This window comes from Drosophila albomicans, chromosome 3, assembly GCF_009650485.2.
Source record: "Drosophila albomicans strain 15112-1751.03 chromosome 3, ASM965048v2, whole genome shotgun sequence".
In the NCBI taxonomy this organism is placed as follows: Eukaryota; Metazoa; Arthropoda; class Insecta; order Diptera; family Drosophilidae; genus Drosophila; species Drosophila albomicans.
The window spans coordinates 3,500,404-3,522,243 of record NC_047629.2 but is presented as its reverse complement, the minus strand read 5'-3'; the positions used below and the strand labels follow the sequence as shown (position 1 = coordinate 3,522,243).

Sequence of the window (21,840 nt, the reverse complement as noted above, 5' to 3'; positions counted from 1 at the left end):
AAATCAGAGATAACTCTAGTAATCCTCGTCCAGATGCTGCAGTCCTGGCTGCTTCGCCGTCCCTCGGCACATGCGTCGCAGGATGGCAATCAGCAGCGCAAACATCACACATAAGCCGAGGGCGAGGAGCGAGAGTTTGCCGTAGGGCAACTCGCTGAGATCACGTCGCAAACAGATCTCGGGCGACTCGTCGTGTAGCACCAGCTGACTGTATTCGCCGGCGTGATGCAGTAGACCGAGCTGCTCCAGATTCCACTCAATGTGCCGCGTTAGTTGGGCCAGCGTCGAGGAGTGCGTCACATTGGGACAGTTGGCAATGCCATTGCAGAGCAGGTGACGCGGAATGCAGACCTGCGTGTCGCCGGGACAGCGGAAGTCACAGCCGCCATCCTGCAACAGGGACGCGGCCAGACTACCATCGGGATTGCGCGGCAAGTGGAACAGCTCGGTCCAGACCAGTCGGAAGATGTTCTTGCCCGGCTGCCCATCTCCTGTGTACTGTATGAGCACCGGCAGTGGCTCCTGATCAGCGCCTGTGGCTCCTAGCTCAGCGGTGGTGAGGATGGGCAAATCTCTGGCCAGCGATATGTTGTCGGGGCAAACGACAAAGCGGGGCTCCAGTCGCCCAGCCAGATATACCTCGATCTTGGCGCTTTCGCAACTTCGATCGGCGAATCGTGCCTTCTCCAGATTCAGCCACAAGTCCCGCTGAGCGGCTACCTTCAGCTCCCAGATGCACTTCTCGCGACGATAATGATGCTCAGGTGGCGCCATCGGTCCCGCTACCATGGCCAGTGCCTTCTTGTAGGGAAAGACGAGATCGCCATCGGGCGAGGGACCCAGCGTGATGGGACCACAGAGCGGACCATGCGCAAATTCGTACGTGGCCTCGAACAATGGATTGGGATTTTTGAAGTACGAGGTAATGGCATGCTGACCCTGCACAATCATCTCCAGATTCATCTGATCCGCCGAGGAGATGACACGCACAGCTCGGGGAATGTTGTCGCAGAAGCAAGCCAAATTGTTTTGGAACTTGTCCCGCTCCTCCCAGATCACCAGCTTGTCTACACGCTCCTCATGGCAACGAGTGCACGCATTACTGTTGTATGGCAACTCCTTGAACGAGACCGAGTTCACCTCAATGATGGCCCTGGCATACAAGCGTCGATCCGTCACGAACTTGTACTGACAACGTACATCGCTTCCGCCGGTTCGCTTGAAGATCAGGGAGTTGAGGGGCGAGCGAAGGCGACCGCCAGGATGCTTCCAGGCGTACATGACTTCGTCGCAAAGGGTGTTGGGCACGGGGTCGCCGAAGCGGGTGTTGTTGAAGAAGTCGTAGTGCGCCCAGTAGTACAGTGAGCTGCCGCTATAGCTGCCAGTCTTCGAGTCGAATTGCACGTATAGCGAGGGACTTGTGCTGACGAAGTCCACCTTCTCCATGGGTCGCGAGAAGGTGTCGCAGAAGGTCTTGATGATGCGGGCCGGGTCCGCGTGATCCGAGTCGTAGATAGTCAACGATTCTCCGCAATCGCCTTCATATTTCAGTATAGGCGATTCGATGCGATTGATGCGAAAACTGCCAAAGAGAAATTGAGAGAGAGAGCAAACGATGAGGCGAGCTAAAGATATGCCGATGTAAAGATGATATTTCACACAACCAAAGTCATAAAGTGCGGGAACCCCACAAAACCCACAAAGGCCTTTGGCTTTATGCCAAGCCAACCAACCACAATTTGGCCAGCTTTTACCACCCGAACCCAACCCAACTGCCGACTCCCGATGTCATCAACTTTGGCGTGCTGCGTCGTGGCGCAGTTTAATATAAATTCCAACTGGTAACAGGTAAAATCTCACTTTTTACTGCCACACGTTTTCTCGTTAGATTTCGCTTGCTGCATCTCGCTGCAGTTGATGTTGCTGTTGCCGTTGCAGTGGAGAAAAATGAATGCAAATTGCTTTGCAAAAGCATTTTGGCAGGCACGTTGAAGCCAGCAAATTATTGCGAGGAATGTGCCTGAGCTACTGATGAACTCGCAACTTCCCAAACAAAAATATTGAATATAATGTACGACACCACTAAACGCAGATATTAGTCTTAAGTCTCGATACAAAAATAAGCTTTAATGTTAATCAAAATTCCCTATGAAGAAAGTTTCCTTAATATACCTTCACTTAAATATTCCTTTTTTTAAATACAAACTTCAAATCTTTTTTGCTTACAATAATCTTCCAAAATCCGCAATTATTTAATTAGTGGATTAGTAAACAATCATTATATTTTCTTAACCATTTTTTTTTTATTTTTTTTATTAGTTAACTAAAGCCTTATATAATAGCATGTTATGTTTTGTTGGCATACAATAAATTCGTATCACTTCTCACTTAGGTAAAAATAGTATTTAGTAAAGTGTATATGGATACGTACATCAGTATTTTTTGTAAAGGAAGTAATTTAAAGTGAAATTTCATTATAAGCGAAAAAGCAAATTGTGACTGGGAATAGCCTTTATGGCATGCCTACAATATAATTTACAGTTACCGCGAAAACTTTTCCAATTACACTCATCCTCAGTTTTTTGGCTCGGATCCAATCTCCAACTATCTAACCAGCATTCAAGCATTCGTGTCGTAAAAATAGTTTACGTAACTATCGCACATTCATTCCGTTAAGCAGATTTCATACAATTACATTGCCGCTGTCCAAAATATATGACATAATACAACATTTTATTAACCCACACAAAAAGTTACCAAATGTCAAAAGCAAGCAAGAAAGAGAACGAAAACGAATAGCAGCAAAAAGCAAACAAATCACCATTCAGACGGGCAGCAACAACAACTATATCAGCGAGAGAAGCGTAGCTTCACGACACAATTTCGTTTCATTTGTTTCATTTCATTTCATCCCGTCTCGTTTTGACTCGTTTCGTTTTCATTTTTGTTTCTTTTTTTTATGCTGCTCCACTATTATTTCGTTCTATTCATAATAGAGCAGAGCTACATTTTTGCACCGTCTCTCCCGCTCTCCCGCTGTCCCACTCCCTTTGCCATTATCCTCTCTGCTGCTGTCACTCTCCCCTTCATCTATACGTGCTTATGCCGTTATTCACGTACGCGACGTCGCAAAGTAAGCCTGACGCCCTGCGGCATGTCCTCATAATCCGTTTGCAGCCTAGTTCTGGCTATGCTGACTCAGTGGGGAGTTTATTCAGTCCGCCTTAAAATATGCAATGCAGCAGCAGTTGGACTGAAACTGCTCCTCACCTCCCTCTGCTCCACCAGGCTGATCTGGCCTGCTCTGCTCTGCTCAGTTGTCAGCTAACTAGGGAGTAACTGCTTAGTTATGTGCATATGGCAGTCAATTGGTGTCGTGTAGAGTCCTGCTTTAAGTGCGGGCGTCAGCTGATAAATAGCTGTAGCTTCCAGTTGTCCTCTAAACCGATTTATTACATACATTTATTGCAAATGGCAGCGAAACATCTAACCTAAATAGTATCATATTTCATTGGGAGTCTACTACTATATATTTTTTTGTTTTTTTAAATAAATCAAAAAGATGTTTATCAAATTTGGTGTTGAAATAGTTGACCACATAATTTATAAAAAACACATAGTCCTTTTATCAAGACTACATTTGAGAAATTATTCTCAAACTTATTTCAATCTGCCTAAATTTTAATGAAATGGTTTAAGACATCTGCTTTCATTTTCATATAGAATACTTATCATAATACTTAAGCTTCTATATTTTACTGCTTTACTATCATTATTCACTGTTTGATTTTGTTTATTTCGCTGTTCATCTATTACATAATGTATACTAAAAGTAAAGCAAACAAACTCAACGATATATGTGAGTAATAGTTACACATTTAAACCTAGTATGAGTAATAGAGTAGACCAGAGTCTATTGCTTTTATAAAAAAGAACTGATAAAACAATTTGTAATTTTCTTTTTAACTTTTATAATATAGTATGTCTGACTTTCATCTGAACTGGAATGAATTCTTTCTAATTAACTAAAAAAAAATTATTATTATTAGTTATACTTAATAACAGTTAAACTTATAAGCATCTACAAATTGTATGCAAGTTGCTTTGCTCCTCTGCTGAACACCTAAAATAATTTTGCAGTATACTTTTAGGGGCATTGTAAGAGAATTGGCTTGTCGACTAGCAATTCGCCATTTAATTTAAATCTTTTGGAATGTAGGGTGGACCAAAAACAAAAAAAAAGAACAGTAGACACTCGTAGTTAGTATAGTATGAGTAGCAGAAGAAAGCCGAGGCATGACATGTTACTTAAATGAGCAAGTTTGTTGGAAACAATGTCGACAGTGTCTAGACTTGCAGACTTGGGCCAGGCAGCAGCCGTGTGGCAACAGTAGCAACAGTTGAGGCAGCCAAGGAGTGTCTCTCTCACATGTAAGTGAAGCTCTCAAGGACTGGTGGGAGGCAGGCAAGGATGGAAAGGTTGTGCAATTGTTGTCGTGGGCGTTGCAACAACTTGAATGAAGTTGGCAGCAAGCAGCAACAACAACAACAACAACAGCAGCAACGAGAAGTAGAGTCGTAAAAGGAACAACAACAATTTTGCGCTGCAAAGACAAAAACTTGAGCTGAAAGTACGAAAATTGAGCACAACTCACGCAGTTTCCCATTGCATTTTTCGTCTACTATTTTGAACTTTTCGCTGCTTTTGGACAGTCACTGTTCACATGTGTTTTCCCCCCTTTCACCACCTCTCTCTTTCCACTTTCTCTGTCCCTGTTTGTGCACTGTAATCACGCAATCATGTTGCCCACTTCTAAACTCTTAATGGCAATCGGTGTAAACGTGCGCACAAGTTCTCCATGCGCTTGGATTTAGTTTCGTTGCCCTGCTTTTTGTAGGTGGACATAAATATTTATCTTTTGGCAAAAACTTGTTTGATATTTTACTCTTCATGTGTGAATGCGTGTGTTGGCTGTGTGCGATTGTCTGTGTGCGCATGTGTGTGAGTGCATCTCTGTCCCTGATGTTTGTCATGCACACAGTTTTCTTTTGCAGTTTTTAGCCAAAAACTTGGCAATGTTTTGCAACATTTTGTGCATAAATTATAAGCTTGCAACATGGTCGAATTCTCTGCTGCAATTGTTGTTGCGTTACATTGCGAAAGTTGAAGGTTTCTATTTTGACAACTTTAGGGGCGAGGTTTCAACTAAAGTATTGCTTTTCGTTCACAATACTGCAGCGAGTTCCGCTGTGCCAGAGATTGTCGAGAAAACAAGTTACATAAATGAAATGGTAAACTTACGAGTGTGTCTCTTATCTTTAACAATTGTTCGCAATTGATAGATATATTTCAAATACTTAGCAGTTATCCTGCAAAACTAGTACAATGTAAATAAAACTGAATAAATTAGTTACTCAATTTGTTTAGCTTGTAATTTTCCTATTTAACAAAATAATCAGAGATTCTTATGACATTTCCATCTTTATTCGTAAGAACTTATTAGTTTATTTCTGACTCACTTAACTTATGGCTAAACGTCTTCTTAAACTATTTTATCTAAGATTCTCATTATTATCCCAACTTAATTTTTTAGAAAACTTTGGGTAATTTATCAGCAATTTCATATCAAGTATACGACCATTGATTCATTTAAACTGAAAAAAAAAATAATATAAATAATATTATAAATAATTATACCCGGTTTCTCAATCGAATACGGGGTAAATACTTTGCAGTTTTAAGCGAAATAATCCGCTCGTCTTATAATTTACTCGGGTTACAATAATTGGACTAAACTTGTTAACAACTTTTCCAATAAAGTCCTTAGCTCTATGCGTCATAGATATCGCAACAAGAGTTTGCAAAACTCAACTACGCTCTTAAGTTTAAGCCCTGTTTACTCTGCAGTTCACCCTTTTGAATGGATTCAATTCGAGCAAGCAAACCAAAGCAAACCAAACGAAGCAAGCATCAATGATGCCCCCCAAAATGTCAAAGCATCAAAACTTTTGCATAGTCTTAGGGGATGAGACTAAGCCAGACGATCCTTTGCCTGGGACGAGATTCGCAATGAAGCTGGCAAAAACCGCAGCACAATAAAATATTTCCCTATCCTATGAATAGGCGCATTGCATTGCGAGGGAGGGAGGAAAAGCGGAGAGTAAAACTGCAAAGCACAAACTGAAAACTGGAAGCAGAAAACTGGAAGCAGAAAACTGTAAGCTGAAAATGCACGACCATTGCCGACACTTGGACAAAAGTTCAGAGCCCGGACTCAGACACAAACAACAGACCGACAAGGAGAAGAAAGTGGGGACAAAGTAAAAAATATAAAGAACAACTTCAACTCGACACGTTAAATTAAAATGTCACATAAATCTTTGCGGCAAATTTCATTAAAATACGCTTACAGCATAGAACGCAGCGCCAAAATGGATTGAAGCTGGAGTGGCAAACCAAGGATCGGGGAATGCGGACTTTTGTCACAATGGGGATGAGATGAGGGGGGCAAGGCGAAACCGCTTGCAGGCATCCTCTGTTGCCGCAAAACTTTACACTTTACACTTTAAGTGAAATGTCGACGAGGGCGACGGATTTTTGGGCCAAAAGACCCTCGAAGTCACGCCTCTTTTTCGTCCAGATATATTTACAATATAACAGACTTTGGCCCCGACTATGTTATATGTGTGTGGAACCGAACAATGGGGGAACAATGGCAACAGGCCCAGGGGCGGCTCAAAATTGTAAATGATGTCGGGCAGAACAGCTACAAAGAACTAAAGCGAGGCGTTGTTGCACTTTGCTGAATTGGAAAAAGTAAAAATGTGTGTGTAAGTAAAAGATTATATATAAATCTATTTAGGTCTATTAAACAACTTTAAGTATTTAAGGGAACTAAGAGTTTCAAATTTCTATATCAAACTGTCGAAGTGCACGACGCAACTAAAAACAAATAAGTTGTGCTACCGAATATAACCAATATTTTCTTGCATATTTAGTAATTTATAAACGATAAAAAAAATTATAAAAAACAATTTGTGTGCTATATGATGTTAAATTATAATTTGAGAATTCGTAAATTAGTTTTAATTCAAATCTACTTATAATTGGACTATGGAAATCCTTAAGCATTTTAATATTGTTTCCGCTTCAGACGAAATTGGGCGTATTTGTCCCGTATTTTTGTGCCCCCTACAAACCCCTTTTCCACTACAGTATACATATAGGTTTCCCGAAAATTGGGTTGGTTAGATAAAAATTTAAGAAGTCGTTTAATAGTTTTATATGCATACAATGATCTTAGTAACATTAATTGACAATCTGGTATATCTTGTAAGGTAAGGTATATATAAAATATAAAAGTATACCAAATATAGGTTTCAGTATATTTTTTTTCTGTATTTTATTTTAGTTTTCTTGAAAACAGGTAGTGGGTATCTCAAAGTCGAGCACGCTCGCCTGTAGCTTGCTTACTTGTTTCCTTTGTAGCAACAACGCACTATTTTAAATTATTCACAAGTTGGTAAACTGATTAATATTCTTAAATGAAAGGCAACTAATATAAGGAGATTAGAACTATCCCTATTTAAGTTTAAAAATTTGCCATGAAATGTGTGCTGTATATTGAATAATTCCTCAGTAGGCAAGAAAAATGTAAAATGCAAATAATTTAAGGAATTTAAAATGTGATATGCTTACCTCGGGAAATAGAGTCGCACGATTTCGCCAGGATGTCCTTTAATGTGGTAGCTGCAGGAGGTGTTTGGCGGATACCAGTGGGCAATGCTGAGGAAGATGCCCTCGCTGGCGCTGCTGTCCTTCAGCGAATCGGAGCTGAGCAACCAATCGCAAACGCCGTGCTTGATTCCTGCGGTCTCCACATGGCCCGGCCAGTTGCCAACGTTGAAATGGAAACCCGTATTCAGCAATGGCCCCGCCGGTGATGTAACAAACTCCACGTACATGTATTGTGATGTGCCTGGAGGCGGAATAAGAGAGAGAAGGAGAGAGAGAGAGTACGGAGAATGATTGGCTAAGAGGCTTATGGCATGGCATGCTCTGTGGTCTATAGTCTACGGTGGTCTATCAGGCATTCGCCGACGGCAACGTGCCCTTTGTACTTACCAATAATGCTGAATGGGAACTTGCCGAGGCCACAAAATTTGCCTATCAGCGGCGAATGCTCATCGCGTCCATCATAAACGGCCAACCAGTCGTATGGGCAATGCTCGTTGCCCGATCCGATGGGTCTGATGGGACAGGTCATCACGTTCTCGCATCTATAGAGAGAGATATAATATTGATGAATTACAAATGGTAGTTGTGCACTTTAAAATACTTTAAATTCTGTGAGTAGGTTAATAACCTTTGCTGCATTTGTGGCGCGCGTCAAAAGGTAAATCTAATTTGTGCCTTGACTTCACGGTTTTCAAAGAGCAGCGAACACAATTTCAAGTGCAGAGCGCCCGAGGCAAATAGAATAAAAAGGGAGTTGAAATTGAATGAATAATTGCTCGTCCAACAGCTTTTAGTGAAAAGATGAAAGAGTTTAAATACGAAGAGAGGGATGTAAGCCGGAAATGTGTTGAAATCTTTATCTAATCAGTGAAACATGTGAAAATACACAAACAACTCCAAACTTATTTGATGTTAGTTTAGACCCCTCCCTTGTCTTTTGCCTACGACGTCCATGGCATTCACTTCGACAGCGCACATACAAAAAAAAAAAAGAAGAAGAGAACTGCAAGTGCCAACTGGTCTGTCCTGAAACATTTTCTAACCATTTTCATACCCTTCATGTTTAGGTGAAAGGCTGCTTGATATGATTGTAATAGTCGAAAGGGTTGACTGACTGACTAGGCAAATAAGTTCTATAAACTTTATAGACTTTATGTATTAGATGCATATTATTAATACTTATCATTTCTAAGTAATTTATTATTATAATTATTTAAATGATGTAACCGAATATGTTATGCTTTTTTTTAGAGAAAAGTTAGAAAAACAATTATTATTAAAACTACCATGTATTTAAAATGCAATTTAATTAAATTATTAAAGGCCAAGAATGAAAAGTTAGTTTCATTATTTTAAAAAGAAAATTAAATTTGAAAATGTTAACAAATAGTCGAAAACTTAAATAGTTTTCTATAAGAAAAACGGCATAACAACAAAAATAATGTACAAAATTCTTTGAAACGAATAAATTATTATTATTCCGACAGTTATTAAAAGAAGAAATTTCTTATTTCATAAGAAACTTCAGCAATTGACTTCACTTTATTGTATAAAATTGTACAACAGGTATTTCAAAGTTGAGCATATCCTGTTGCAATATGCTTTCTATTTTTTTGTTGTTCGTCATCTCAGTCCGAGCATAACCCAGACAAAGTGACCTTTGCAAAGTGATTCACTCTGTTTTCAGCCATTGACGAGGCCCCTTTTGGCCATCCATTTGTTGGCAATACAATTTGCTTGAAGGCGTCGAAATTCGAGGCAATTTAAAAGGCAAACGAACGGACTTTTACCTGTTTGTGAGTGTGAGTGAAGTTTCTAATTGAAAGCCAACTTTGGCAATTATGTTCTCTCGACCTTAATCAAATGCGGGCCTGAAACTGGACATGTGATTGAAAAAAAAGAAAGAAATCTAAACTAATTGACATTTTATTGAGCCTTTGCATGATTTCCGTAAAAACTTTGAGATCGAAAAACTTGACCAAACTGTGACTGTAACTGTAACTGTTTCTATTAGCCAGACAGTTGTTCGGTTTGCTTTCGATTCGTTTCAGTCAATTTAATCACTTTGTCAGCAAGTTTCCTCTTCAGTTCGGTGCAGGGGGCTTGCCTAATCTAACTTATTGATAATAAATGCGTAGGGCAGAAAGTTGATTATTTTGACAGTCTCTCTCTTTCTTTCTCTCTCCATGCCAAAGTTGGTGGCTGGCAAAAGTTTTTGGCCAACAGACATATCAAAAATAACTGACTGGTAATAATTTCGGCATATTAAAAAACTTTTTTCTCGATGACTTTTGCATTTATTTCGCCTCGCCTCAACTGTATCCCAAAAAAGTTTCACTCAACTTTTTTTCTATGCGAGTGTTTGCAAGTTTGTGTTTGGTTGGCAAAAATGCTGTGCTGGCAAAATATTTGTTGTGTTTGCCACGCAGAAATTAGAAAAATGTTTTGCAAAACTGGCATTGCCCATTGCCCAGGTCCAATAAACTCAGCTGATTTATAAGGGACGCATACAAGCAAGGACAAAGTTGCCGCTGACTTGGCATAAGCACCTTCATATCGATGGGACTTGGCCTTAAAATTCGTCCAGACACCGACACAGACACACGGACTCAGGCTCGGACTGAGACTAAGAATGAGAGTGTGTTTTATGAACTGGATTTGAGTGAGCTTTGGGTGTAATGCTTCTATGGATTAGACTGATTGTTTGCCAATAGTTTCAGACTAAACTGAAACATACAATAAATCATTCCTGAAAATTTGTTTGGTCACATAAAAGATTGTAGAAGTTGTGCAATGGATTTAGTTGCTTTGACTGGTATATTTAATACTCTAAAGTAAATTTGTATGTCATAATAAACCCATATACCAAATGTAACTTTCAGCATATTTCTGTAATGTTTCGATATTATATTTTGGTATATTATGTTGGTATATTTAAATAATAATACTGAATTATTTTTGCTTTTATTGAAAACGCGTGGCGGATATCTCACAGTCAATATACCAAATACATATTCAGTATTATTTCAGTATATTAGTTTAGTATCCTTTAAGAATAATACCGCACTGTTTTGATTTTAGTATTTTTATTGGTATGTATTAGTGACTTTATTGGAAACAGGTAGCAGCTCTCTCGCAGTTGACACACTCGACTGCAGCTTTCTTACTTGATTTTTTTGTAATAACAAAGGACAAGCTTCATAGTTTCAGACTGAACGCCGAAACACAAATAAATGAAACTAATATCTCAATTCCTGAGCTAATTAAATTTACTGAAAAATATTTTATGGAAATGATTGCAACGGTCAACAAATTGAACACATAAAAAGGCCCAATATGCTTTTAAATGTTGTCAAATAATTTGACTAAGCCGAAATTACATTTAATCTGTCCAATTATTGAAATAAATATTTTTGTATTGATTTCCATTAGCCATTGAAATTGGGGATATTTTAAGTAAATCCTTTACATATTTCAAACATTTTGCAAATAATCCTTATTAAAACTTGAAAGCATATGCAGTATATATTTTCAAATCTCTAATTAATTCGCATGCCGACAAACTTTGGGTTTAACTTTACGGTTAGTTTGTCGAGTGAGTTGACTGAGTAGACAGAATTTTAAGTGTATTGCCTCTCCAACCCCCACCCCAACAACGACCCCAGCCAAACATCATTAATGGCATTTGAGCATTGAAACCCTTTTTGGCTTTTGTCGAAAAACATTCGATTAACTCGGTCGCTGTTGCTGCTGAGTTTGCCATTAGCTCGTTTGTAGCGTTTGTTTGACTAATCCTTGCAGGCACGCCTTCAGTCGGTCTCTCTGTCTGTCTGTGTGTCTGTGTGTCTGAGTGACCCGTTCATCGACCGGGTGGAGCAACTTAGACTTGCAAATTAATACGCACTTAAAGTGGATTTTCAACTAGTCCGAAAAGCGTGTTTTCTCAACTTCTCGATGTATCTTCTTCACTCGCCTCGCATTCCAGCACAAACGTTCTCAACTCTTCGCTTTTCGCTGTCAAAGCTAACAGTTTGACATGCCTTCGTGCTTGCACTCAAAAGGTAAATATTCAAATTGAATCTATAAAAATAAATTGAATGTTGCTTATCTAATTTCAGCTCAGAGGAGCCAAGAATACGTGCAGAGCGCAAGAGAGACTGAAATATGCTGACTGGCAGTGGCTCTGGCATTTGCACATCAAACAGCTTTAAGATACTTAGACACTTTTTCTGCCCATTTGCAAAGTGCCCCTCACAGTGAAGTGTTAAAAGCAAGACGACTCCCCTCACACGCCTCTTCGCTCTTCGCCGTGTTTGCTGTTCCATTGAAGCCCTTTCAGTGCAATGATAAAGCAGAAAAGGGGCGAAATGTTTAATGACCGCCCGCAACGTTTGTGAAAGGTCAGTGAATGGCAAATGCAAATTGTAGTCGACACAGACACAGACCGAGACATAGACACATGTACAGAAAGAGATACTCCAAACAGGTAAATTCAACGGAGGGGTTAAGTGGGGCAGGACTGGAAGGATCAGCCACTTGGGCAATTTATAAAATATTCAAGTTGTGATTTAAGCCCAAAACACAGATGGCATTCTGCAAGTGTCTCCAAAGAGCTGCTAATACTCCTCCGAGATTTCATATTCATGGAAGGGTTTTTTTTGCCAACTAAAATCCAAAACAAAAGCCAGAAAGAAGTTAAATATTTAGTTGCAAAAATGTTTAAAATGCATTTTTCAATTTCATTCGATTTTTATACCCGGTACCTATAGGGTAGAGGGGTATTAAACTTTGTAACTGCTAGTAATGTATAAAACCGCCATAAGGAGGCATCTCCAAATCCATGAAGTCAAGATATAGATCTTGATCAGCGTCAACAGCCGAGACGATATAATGATCCATCGGTGTGTTAAAAACAATTAGAGATAGAGGTATAATGTTTTTTCGATATCACGATTTTTGCACGCAGATCAAGTTTGTTTCAAATTTTTGCTACGCCTACTTCCGTCCCCGGAAATCATTAAAAATCTAATAACAAGCTTAATTTTGAAACTAGAGCCACAATTTGTGGTACACACAATAATAGCTAAAGTCTTTATGATTTTTGAAGGAAAATATTCCTGTAGAAGTCATTTAAGATATATATTTGTATGGGGAAAAACACTTTAAAAACTGGTCTTCAAATCTGGTATATTTTGCACTTTATTATAGTATATTTTTAGGAAGTATACTGTACTGTTTGGTTTTATTCAAAATGGGTAACAGGTATCTCACAGTCAAGCACACTCGACTGCAGCTTTCTTACTTATTCATTCATTTAAAATGGCATTCTTTAAGTTGTCTTGAGACAATTTCATCATTTTCACATTAATAATAGTAAATCAACAATGACTGCAACTGCAAATCCTTGAGCCAGGCAATTCGAGCGTGGGCAGATAGAAGTGGCATCCAGGAGAAAGGACTGAGGAGTTGTCACGGTAATGTTGATGCGACAGCGACTGGGACTCTGATTGCGACTGCAACTTTGACTGGGAATGCAAATGGAAATGGGAAAGCTGTGTTGGGAGTCGGATTGGGTGTGTGACATGTCGCCAGCGTTTGCCATGAAATTGGTGCCAATTTTTCCAGAGCGCTCTGTCAAATTGTCATTGTCAGCATGCCAAATGCATTACAACAACGTCGATGGCACAACACACGTAATGTTGACTGTTCGCCAACAACACAAAAAAAAGGTCTGAAAAAATATTGCTAGCATTTTTGGAATTGCATCGCTGCCATCGTTGTGCCAAAATGACAAATTACAGGGTGTTAAACTTGGCGCTAATTTCTCTCGCCAATTTCCAAAATTTGCATATGCCCAGAGAATGTCCAACGAGTGGAAACTCCCGCTCTCTCTCTCTCTCTCTCTCTCTCTCTCTCTCGCTTACCTTTGACCATCGACCGCAAACTGTTCGTTCTGCAGATATAACTTGATGTACGGCTGTCGAGTGTGCAGCTTATAGCGGCAGTTCAAGGCTCGAGGATACAGTCCAGGATACGCCGGAGACTGAACGTAGCAGGTCTGCAGACGGCAGTCGCGATATTCACGTTCGCAGTACGAACTGAAAGAGAAAGAAATACAAATATTATATTAAAATTGTAATTAAATTTAATTTTCTATTTTTGGGATACTTTTCGTTCTTGTAGCTTTTGTTCCTCTCCTTGGTCGCCACATTAAATGCCGTCAATAAATGTCGCCAATCTCTTCTCCAAATCTTGTATTCTCTATCCCCACTCTCTTTCTCTTTCACTAGTTTTTCCTCTTGGGCACAAATCCAACAAATTAATCGCTGGAATTGCCTGACAGGCAGTCAGGCAGGCTGTTAGATACTCGAGGGCAGACGGACGGACGGAAAGGGCAACGAAGAACAACAAAAGCAGAAAATTGTGTTCACTGATTTGGAAATTCTTGAGCAGTTTCCTTGCCTTGCCATGCCTTCCAGAGGCAACCTTGTAAAATTGCTCTTGAATTACAAAAACAACTGTAATATTGTAAAGAAAGCCGTGCGTATAATTTTCAATTTGTTCAAGTCAAACAAACGCATTGCCAGGGTTGTCACTCCGCTGCGAAGTTTGCCTAAATATGATTACCATTTACCATTGTATTTGTGCTCTAAATTTCAACATTCTATTTCGCTTTTTATTTCCATTCCCATTCACATTCACCATTCATTTGCTTGTCGTTGGCTTCCGTTGACTACCCTTTAAATGGAATTTAATATAGGGTGGCTTAATTTTAAATATAATCATAACTTTATACTATATGGGTAATACTCAAACGAAAATGTTCCATGCGACACTATTTAAAGTAAAAGAACATACCAAAATTTTTTTTAAGTGCAAATAAATCTTTTAGCTATTGATTATTTCTTTCTTTAGAGCTAAGAATGATTTTGAAATTATTTTTCTGTTTTAACACAATAGCAAAAATGAATGAACTCATATGAATACATTGTATCGTAAAACACAAAAAGTTCCTGAAATCAATTTTAGCTCTAAATATAATGTTAAGCCAGAGCTATAAGAATAACTTTTACTTATTTTTAACTTAACTTTACTTAACTTTTACTTTTTTTACTTATTTTATTTTTCGCCAGAGAATTTCCCATATTTACTGTTATTAGTCCTGACTATACGACATTGCCTAATCTATCAACACACAATCTAAAGGGTAAGAGCTGGAAGGATTTACTTTAAACAGCATTTTACCATCCAATAAGGTTGGAGTTTTGAAATATTTTTTGATTAAATTCGATGCTTGCCATTTTCTATAAAAAAAACTTGAATCAAAATGCGTGTCAAGCTGCTTGTTTTCAAACAAAATAAACTGTTTTAGACTGGCGCATTTCATTTGTATAAAAAGTTTCTAAAGAGTATTTATCTCGTTGAGCTTCTGTTTGTTTACTCTTGTAGCTGGGTTAGGTCGATATCGATGCGCGTGACCACAGAATTAGCATAAAAATCATATTGGCCATGTGGGCGGTTGTTTTGTTTGTATTTGTATTTGTTTTAGCCATTGGATTGGGATTTAGTCTGGAATTCAATCCCCATGCCTAACTGTCTGTTCTTTTTGTCTGTTTAAAGTGTCGAAACAGTTCAATACGATGGATGAAAGGCAGCTTAGAGAAATACTTAAAGCTTGAGATCTTCGCTTTAATAATGCGCTAAAGTTGCAATCACAAAATGCTAGCAGAAAAGTTGTACTTTGTATGCATAAAATATTCGCTGAGATACTAGAAATGTCTTTGCTCTTTTGCCTTTGCCAAATTCACATTCCATATAGCAGTGCTCAAAACTTGCAACTTATTTTATTAAGATAAAAGTTAGACGACGTCGTGGAAAAAAGCGAGCGAAATCAAATGAAATTTAATGTCTGCAAAGTTTTTCGGGATAACTGAATGCTCATTTTGCTGTCTCCCACTTTTCCCAAGCTCCCAGTTTGTTCAGCCTGTCGCGAGTTTATGTTGCCGCAGTGCCGCCTTGCCACGCCCACTCGTAAATTGTAATTCAATTTTATGCGACCTTCTGTTGCCGCATTGCCAGCATTCATGTCCCGCTCCGCGTCCTTCGCATATGATTATGGAATGTCCTCTTTACTTCTTACTTGGGAGAGGGGAGGGACAACTCTCGAAATTGTCAAAGACATCACTGCCTTCAAAAACCACTCAAGTTGCGTGCAACATAATAAAATTAAATTAACGCATCGCTGGCTACAAAGTAGTAACTGTCAGTTGTCAGCCACGCCCACTGCCAACCAACCGTCTCATCCTTCGGGGACATAAAAATGAAGCACAAAGGCGCTAAACATTATCGATAAGCCAAGGGGGTCACAGCGGGCAGTCTTTCAGTTCGTATCTGATTTCATTTCGCTCTCTCTCTCTCTCTCTCTTTTGTTAAAGTTCATTGCGTATACGCACCCTTGCACAACTTCGCCACGACGATTTGGATACAATTCCGGATGCTGGCCATAGCGCAAATAGACTTCGGTTTGTTGCTCGGCGCGTGAATCGAATGTGAAGTAGGTCTGCAAAGATAACAAAGAACACAGAATCAAGAATCAAGCTAAATGAGTTAAAATCTATGCGTGTTTAAGTAAAGTTGCCGTTCTCCTCGTTAAGCACTACGCAAATTACGTATACGCACTGCTGTCCAATGCCACGCTAAACTGCATGCCATTAGTAGCTATGCGATGCCTACCTACTTGATGAATTTCGTCAATTTCCCGCTGCAGCGCCAGACAGACAATTGCACCGCCTCCTCCCCCGCACCTACAGCACTCCCTCGCCTTCTTCTCAAATTTGATTTTGCTGTGCGTTAGTCTGAGATGAAAACATTGTATTTTGTGTGTTCGCCGTTGTCAACCGTTGTGTGGCTGTTTGCCAACGCGACACGTTCCACTCTTGTTCGCTGCCTGGCTCTGCCTTCCCTTTGGCTCATCATCATCATCATCATTATCGTCTAACCTGACCCCTTTTCTGGCCCCTATTCTGGCCATGCACCTCATCAGCACTAATGACGCAGCTGCATTGACGCAGGCCCAGCAGCTCTTCCGTTGCGTAACCCCAGTTGGAAAATCTAATACCCGATGATGATACCAGATATTAGATTACTTTCTAGACCTGAATTTATTTCAATCCTGATAAGCTAACTGCAAAAATGAATACCAAATCTCAATTATTAACTTTAATATAAGCCAACTCTTAATATAGTACAAACCAGAAATTTAGAATATTAAGCAGCTTACATTTTCAATATATTTATGCTTTGTAAAGTAATTGGAGTAAATATTTAAGTTTTGTATTGTATCAGATTTTTCGGTAGCATTAACTGAATATTACTAAATAACAAATATAAAATATGAAATCTATTACATTTTCGGTACTTTAAATGTTTCAGAGATTAGAATTTCCTTAATTATAAATTGGTTCGAATTTCCGATTTCATAAATTTAATTCACTATAGTTTAAAAAGAATGAATGTTATTAATACTGCGTAGACGCGTAACTAATCACAACAAAAAAAAAATACATACTTTAAAACAATTTTGTTTTGCTTTAAACAATTGACAATGTTTGAATCTTAATTTAAGATTTTGCCTTGTTGGTTTAATATTGAAATTTTTCATTCTTGAAACAATATTATAATCTTGAATTTCCATATAGAATTTTTGCAGAATTTTGATCTTGATTTAAGATTTTACTTCCTTGGTTCAATTTTGACTAAATATTTTATTCTTGATTTTAGCAAGTTTTTTCCTTGCTACGGAAATATTTAAGACTGTCATATTTGGCTTGAACAAGTTTCAAACAAAAATACATATTAATTTTTCAAATGGATTTTCATTGAGTTTGTGACTTGCTAGAGGATTAAATGACCGAAATTCTGATCAACAAAAGTCAACAAGAGTTGGTCAATAATATTAATTACTGTAAACTATGAAAAACATTAAGTAACATAATTTAATATTTACTAACTATACTGTAATAATGTTTGGTATTTGATTGGTATTTTCTGATAATTGAAGACTAGAATTATAAACAGCTAATATCCAGTACATTAGAAAAGAGAGGAAGTTTAAAGTTCAAGAGAGCATTATTTTAAATTTGCATTGCAGAGAAAATTTAAAATGCGTTAAGGATATCAAATCGATAGTTGGAGACCAGCAGTATCTTGTTGCCATAATCGCAATATATAAGTAGAATATATTCCATTTTATTGACAATTATCTGTGCATCGGTATCGTCATCGTCATCCTGCTCATCGTCATCATCATCATCATAATCCGTTGGAGCAGAGATGTGGCACTGCGGCAAGTCCTGCTCGGTGCATGCAATATGCAGCATGGTGCATGCAGCTCGTAGCTTGGTACTTGGTACTTGGTGCGTAATGCACATGTCAATATTAAATGCGTTACCGGCGTCAATGACGTTAGCGCCACTTAACGATGTGAACAATGGCAGCAACGCAGTCGAAGGACGACCTGAACCTAGACGTGGACCTGGTTGGTGGCCTTTCAGCCAGTCAGCAGTCAGCAGTCAGGGGCAGCTGTTACGTGCATGGGCATGCCTCGAAAACTGTCAAACGCCGCATGGATGCCGCATTCCCCACTCATATTTGCCGCATTATACGACTTTCGATGCATTGAATATTCGTGAAATGCGAGCGATGATGTTATGGATGATGATGCAGCATCGACAGCAGCGATTTCGTTGTCATTAACTGAGCCCCAAACAACAACGTCGTCTCATTTTAATATGGCGAATTTTTCGGGGTGCGAATAAATTAAAAATCATTCAGATTCAGATTCAGAGTCAGATTCGTTTGTCAGGCAATTTATTTTTGATTTATTCGAATTGAAATAATGTTAATGCCAAATTGTTTTTAGTTGCTTTAACTTTTTTTTGCTGTACTTTCACTCCGCTCATTAAATTGTGAACGTGGCAACGTTATTACCTGCCAGGGCTCTATTATTTTTATTTATTATCATGGATGATACTGGCACTTTTTCCTTCTTTCTTTCTTTTTGCGATGCCCTGCAACGTAACGCATTTTCCAGCGCATTCGCGCAAAATAAGTGGCAGAAATGTGTTCAGACGAGGAAAACTCTGGCAAAATCAGCGTGGCAAAAACAAAGCACATAACGCCCCCAAGTCTGCCAGCCAACCAGCCAGCCAGCCAAACCAAGCCAACTTCAGGCAGCGAGACGGGACGAGTTTTCATAAATATTTATGACTCCATTAAGGTGTCCATAAGACACTCTGGAGGGCAGGAGTTGAAGCGGCAGCAGCAGTCTATCTCCTAGTTTAGCTGCTGTGTTGTGTGTGTTGTGTTTGCGCTTCATGCAACTTGTAAGCTGCAGCATGGAGTTAAGCCATCAACTGAACTGAATGCAATAAGCTAAGCAAAGAATCGGCTGCTGGAGCTACTGAAAGTCACTCAAGATGGAGATTGGAAACAGAAAAACGCAGTAAAACAGTTTGACTTTATGGCAGATTTGCTATATCGACACAGCAGAAACATAATAACTTCCGAATAGATTAGCGTATCAAATAACTTAAAACAATACTTTAAAACTCCTGCAAACTTTTCTTTAATTTGATATATGTAAATACAACACGTCAGAAACTGCACAAAAAACTAATATAATATAAAATCCGAGAGAGAGTCTCCGTGCGAAAAACAACAAGAGGAGCAGCAGCAGGAAAAACCTGCAAGCGGCAACGAGTCGCCAGTCAGTCCAAAAGGGGAGCGACAGACACCAACTAGACGGCAGTCAACGTGCACAGGACGAGAATCAAGCGAGGACACGAGGAGACGACTCCCACATCCTAGACGTTCAGCTGAATAATGCATGCAGAAATATACATATATAAATACTATATATACATATACTTATGTGTTGTATACCTGTATTATACTACCTACATATGTGGTGTACTACATAAGGATGGCGGGCTAAGTGCGAAAGTGAGTTGCATGAATGCAGCCAAGCAGATAGAGCAACATAGGTCACAGCCAAAGCCAACAAGCAAAAAAGAACGCAAAATGAGACTGCAAATGTGAATGGGGAAAAATCCAAATAAAACACCTAACTAACGAGGCAGACAATGTGACGAACAGATACCCTACATATTATTCTAAGAAATGCAGCTGCAACTTACACTAAGCTTACAAGGACGAAACAAATTTAAGTCTGTTGCCCAAATTTAATTTTGTAAGATGAGTTTATCGAATGAGCTTTGTATTCATTACGGAATCGCATTTAACGTTGCCTTGAACTTTTTAAAGAAATTGTTTGAAAAATTATTATCATTGTTTTATTTAGTAATGAATACAACTCCTTATTGAAATGAAATGAGCTTCAGTACAAACGTCATTACTCTACTCATTAAGCACAATTCTCGACAGTGATCTCAAACCAAACTTGAAAGATGTCAATGTCTCTTCAAAGCTTTACATGATTATAATAACAAACATTTTGAACAATTCTTTTGATTCAGTTATCGCGATTGCTTATCCGTCACAATTTTCGGCAAATGTTTGAAATTGAAGAAAAATTGGTTCGGTTTTGCAAAATATTATTATTATAAAGTTCTGCATGCTTATAATAACAAATGTTGTAAACAATTCTTTTTTTCAGTTATGGCTGTACAAAAGTATTTACTTATTAAAGTCTTTAAAGGTTATTAAAAAGCACATTAACATACAAAATTTGTCAGATCTTTGTAATATTATATTTTACTTCGAATATGAAAAAATAACTTTTTCAAATTTAAAATTTGTTATTAATAAAATTCTGAAAAAGTCTGATAAAATTTGTATGATTTTAAAGACTATGAAACATCAATTTATTCAAATTATTCATTAAAATGATCATGTATTCAACAACAACAATAACTCTTATTTCAGTTAAACGTCACCAATATCACCAATGCAACCAAAATGTTGACAATCTTTGCTTGAGGACAGTGTATTGAAATACTTCAAGAGAAGGCGACGACATCAAGGACTTGTGTGTGTTGTAATATTTTGCTTAAATTATGTGATAAATATAAATACACAAGAAGACTGCAGGAGATGTGGGAGAGCAATCAGAGGATAGCTCTGGTTTATTAGAGTAAGTGCGTTGGCGTCTGCAAGTTGCAGATACTTTTGCCAGACGAGGACAGCATCTTTTCAGCGTAATTGGAAGACTGTGGAGCTGGTTAAAAAATGTAGCCAGGTGTTGTTACAAATTGCACTTGCAACAAGGCTAAATTAAGAATGATTTTCCTCGGCAAGTAATGACTAATAAGAGTCGTAGTATGATGGCCTTACCTGATCCGTAAAGTTGTCGGTGTGGAAGAGAACCTTCACATAGCTCGTCTCGCTGATGAAGGTCTGCGGCTGCTCGGCCTCGCCACAGAACATTCCGGGCTCCCGACGATTGGATACATCTGTTTTGGCATTGCCATCGACAATCTGCAGAAGAGACGAAGGGGCGAAAGCAAATCAAATGATAAGCGAGCATCCCACAAACTCAAACATAAATTGCCAGTGCGAAGTGGATGGCGCACGTCCTGCCCCATAAAGCTGTCAAGCATTTCAAGAGGGGGCCAAGGACATGTGTCATCATTTAGACGACGCCAAGTTATAAATTAGATTTGATTGCCGCGGCAATGCCATAAATCAGCGTCATCAGCGACATCGTTGTTGCAAGTGCGATTGCGATTGCGATTGTTGCTGTACTCACCTGAAGATAGCCACCGTCACAGTGGGTGGCATTCAGCAGCTGGCCCACCTTGAACTTCTTGAAGCGTAAACGCAGCACAAAGTCACGCGGCGAACCCTTGAGGGGTCGAAAGCGATACCAGCAGGTCAGAGGTCGTCCCACATTCTGATTGCTGACCTCAGGTGAGCTAATGTCCTCGAAGATGTCCACTGTCTTATTGCAATGATCTTTGGAGATGTCCGAGGAGCTGCCACCGCCACCGCCGCCTCCTCCACCGCCGCCGCCGCCTCCGCTGCCACTGCCACCTAAAAAAAGATTAAAGAACATTTAAGAGCTCATTAAGCAGCTAGGTTGA

General features: G+C 39.1%; 1 protein-coding gene across 2 annotated transcripts in view; it reads right to left on the bottom strand.

Moving 5' to 3' along the window:
* The window catches only part of LOC117567311 (uncharacterized), an 85,064-nt gene continuing 63,224 nt past the window's right edge, over nucleotides 1-21,840 (bottom strand). Inside the window, exons 3-9 of one of the 2 annotated variants that reach the window (XM_034247198.2) lie at nucleotides 21,507-21,790; nucleotides 21,092-21,235; nucleotides 16,192-16,298; nucleotides 13,663-13,836; nucleotides 8,126-8,280; nucleotides 7,700-7,979; nucleotides 1-1,582 (exon numbers count right to left, since the gene is read on the bottom strand). In XM_034247198.2, coding sequence (XP_034103089.2) covers nucleotides 16-1,582; nucleotides 7,700-7,979; nucleotides 8,126-8,280; nucleotides 13,663-13,836; nucleotides 16,192-16,298; nucleotides 21,092-21,235; nucleotides 21,507-21,790 — 2,711 coding nt within the window. In that variant the 3' untranslated portion in view covers nucleotides 1-15. Of the gene's footprint in view, nucleotides 1,583-7,699; nucleotides 7,980-8,125; nucleotides 8,281-13,662; nucleotides 13,837-13,906; nucleotides 14,244-16,191; nucleotides 16,299-21,091; nucleotides 21,236-21,506; nucleotides 21,791-21,840 lie in introns of those variants that run through there. The other variant, XM_052003648.1, reaches the window with a different exon arrangement.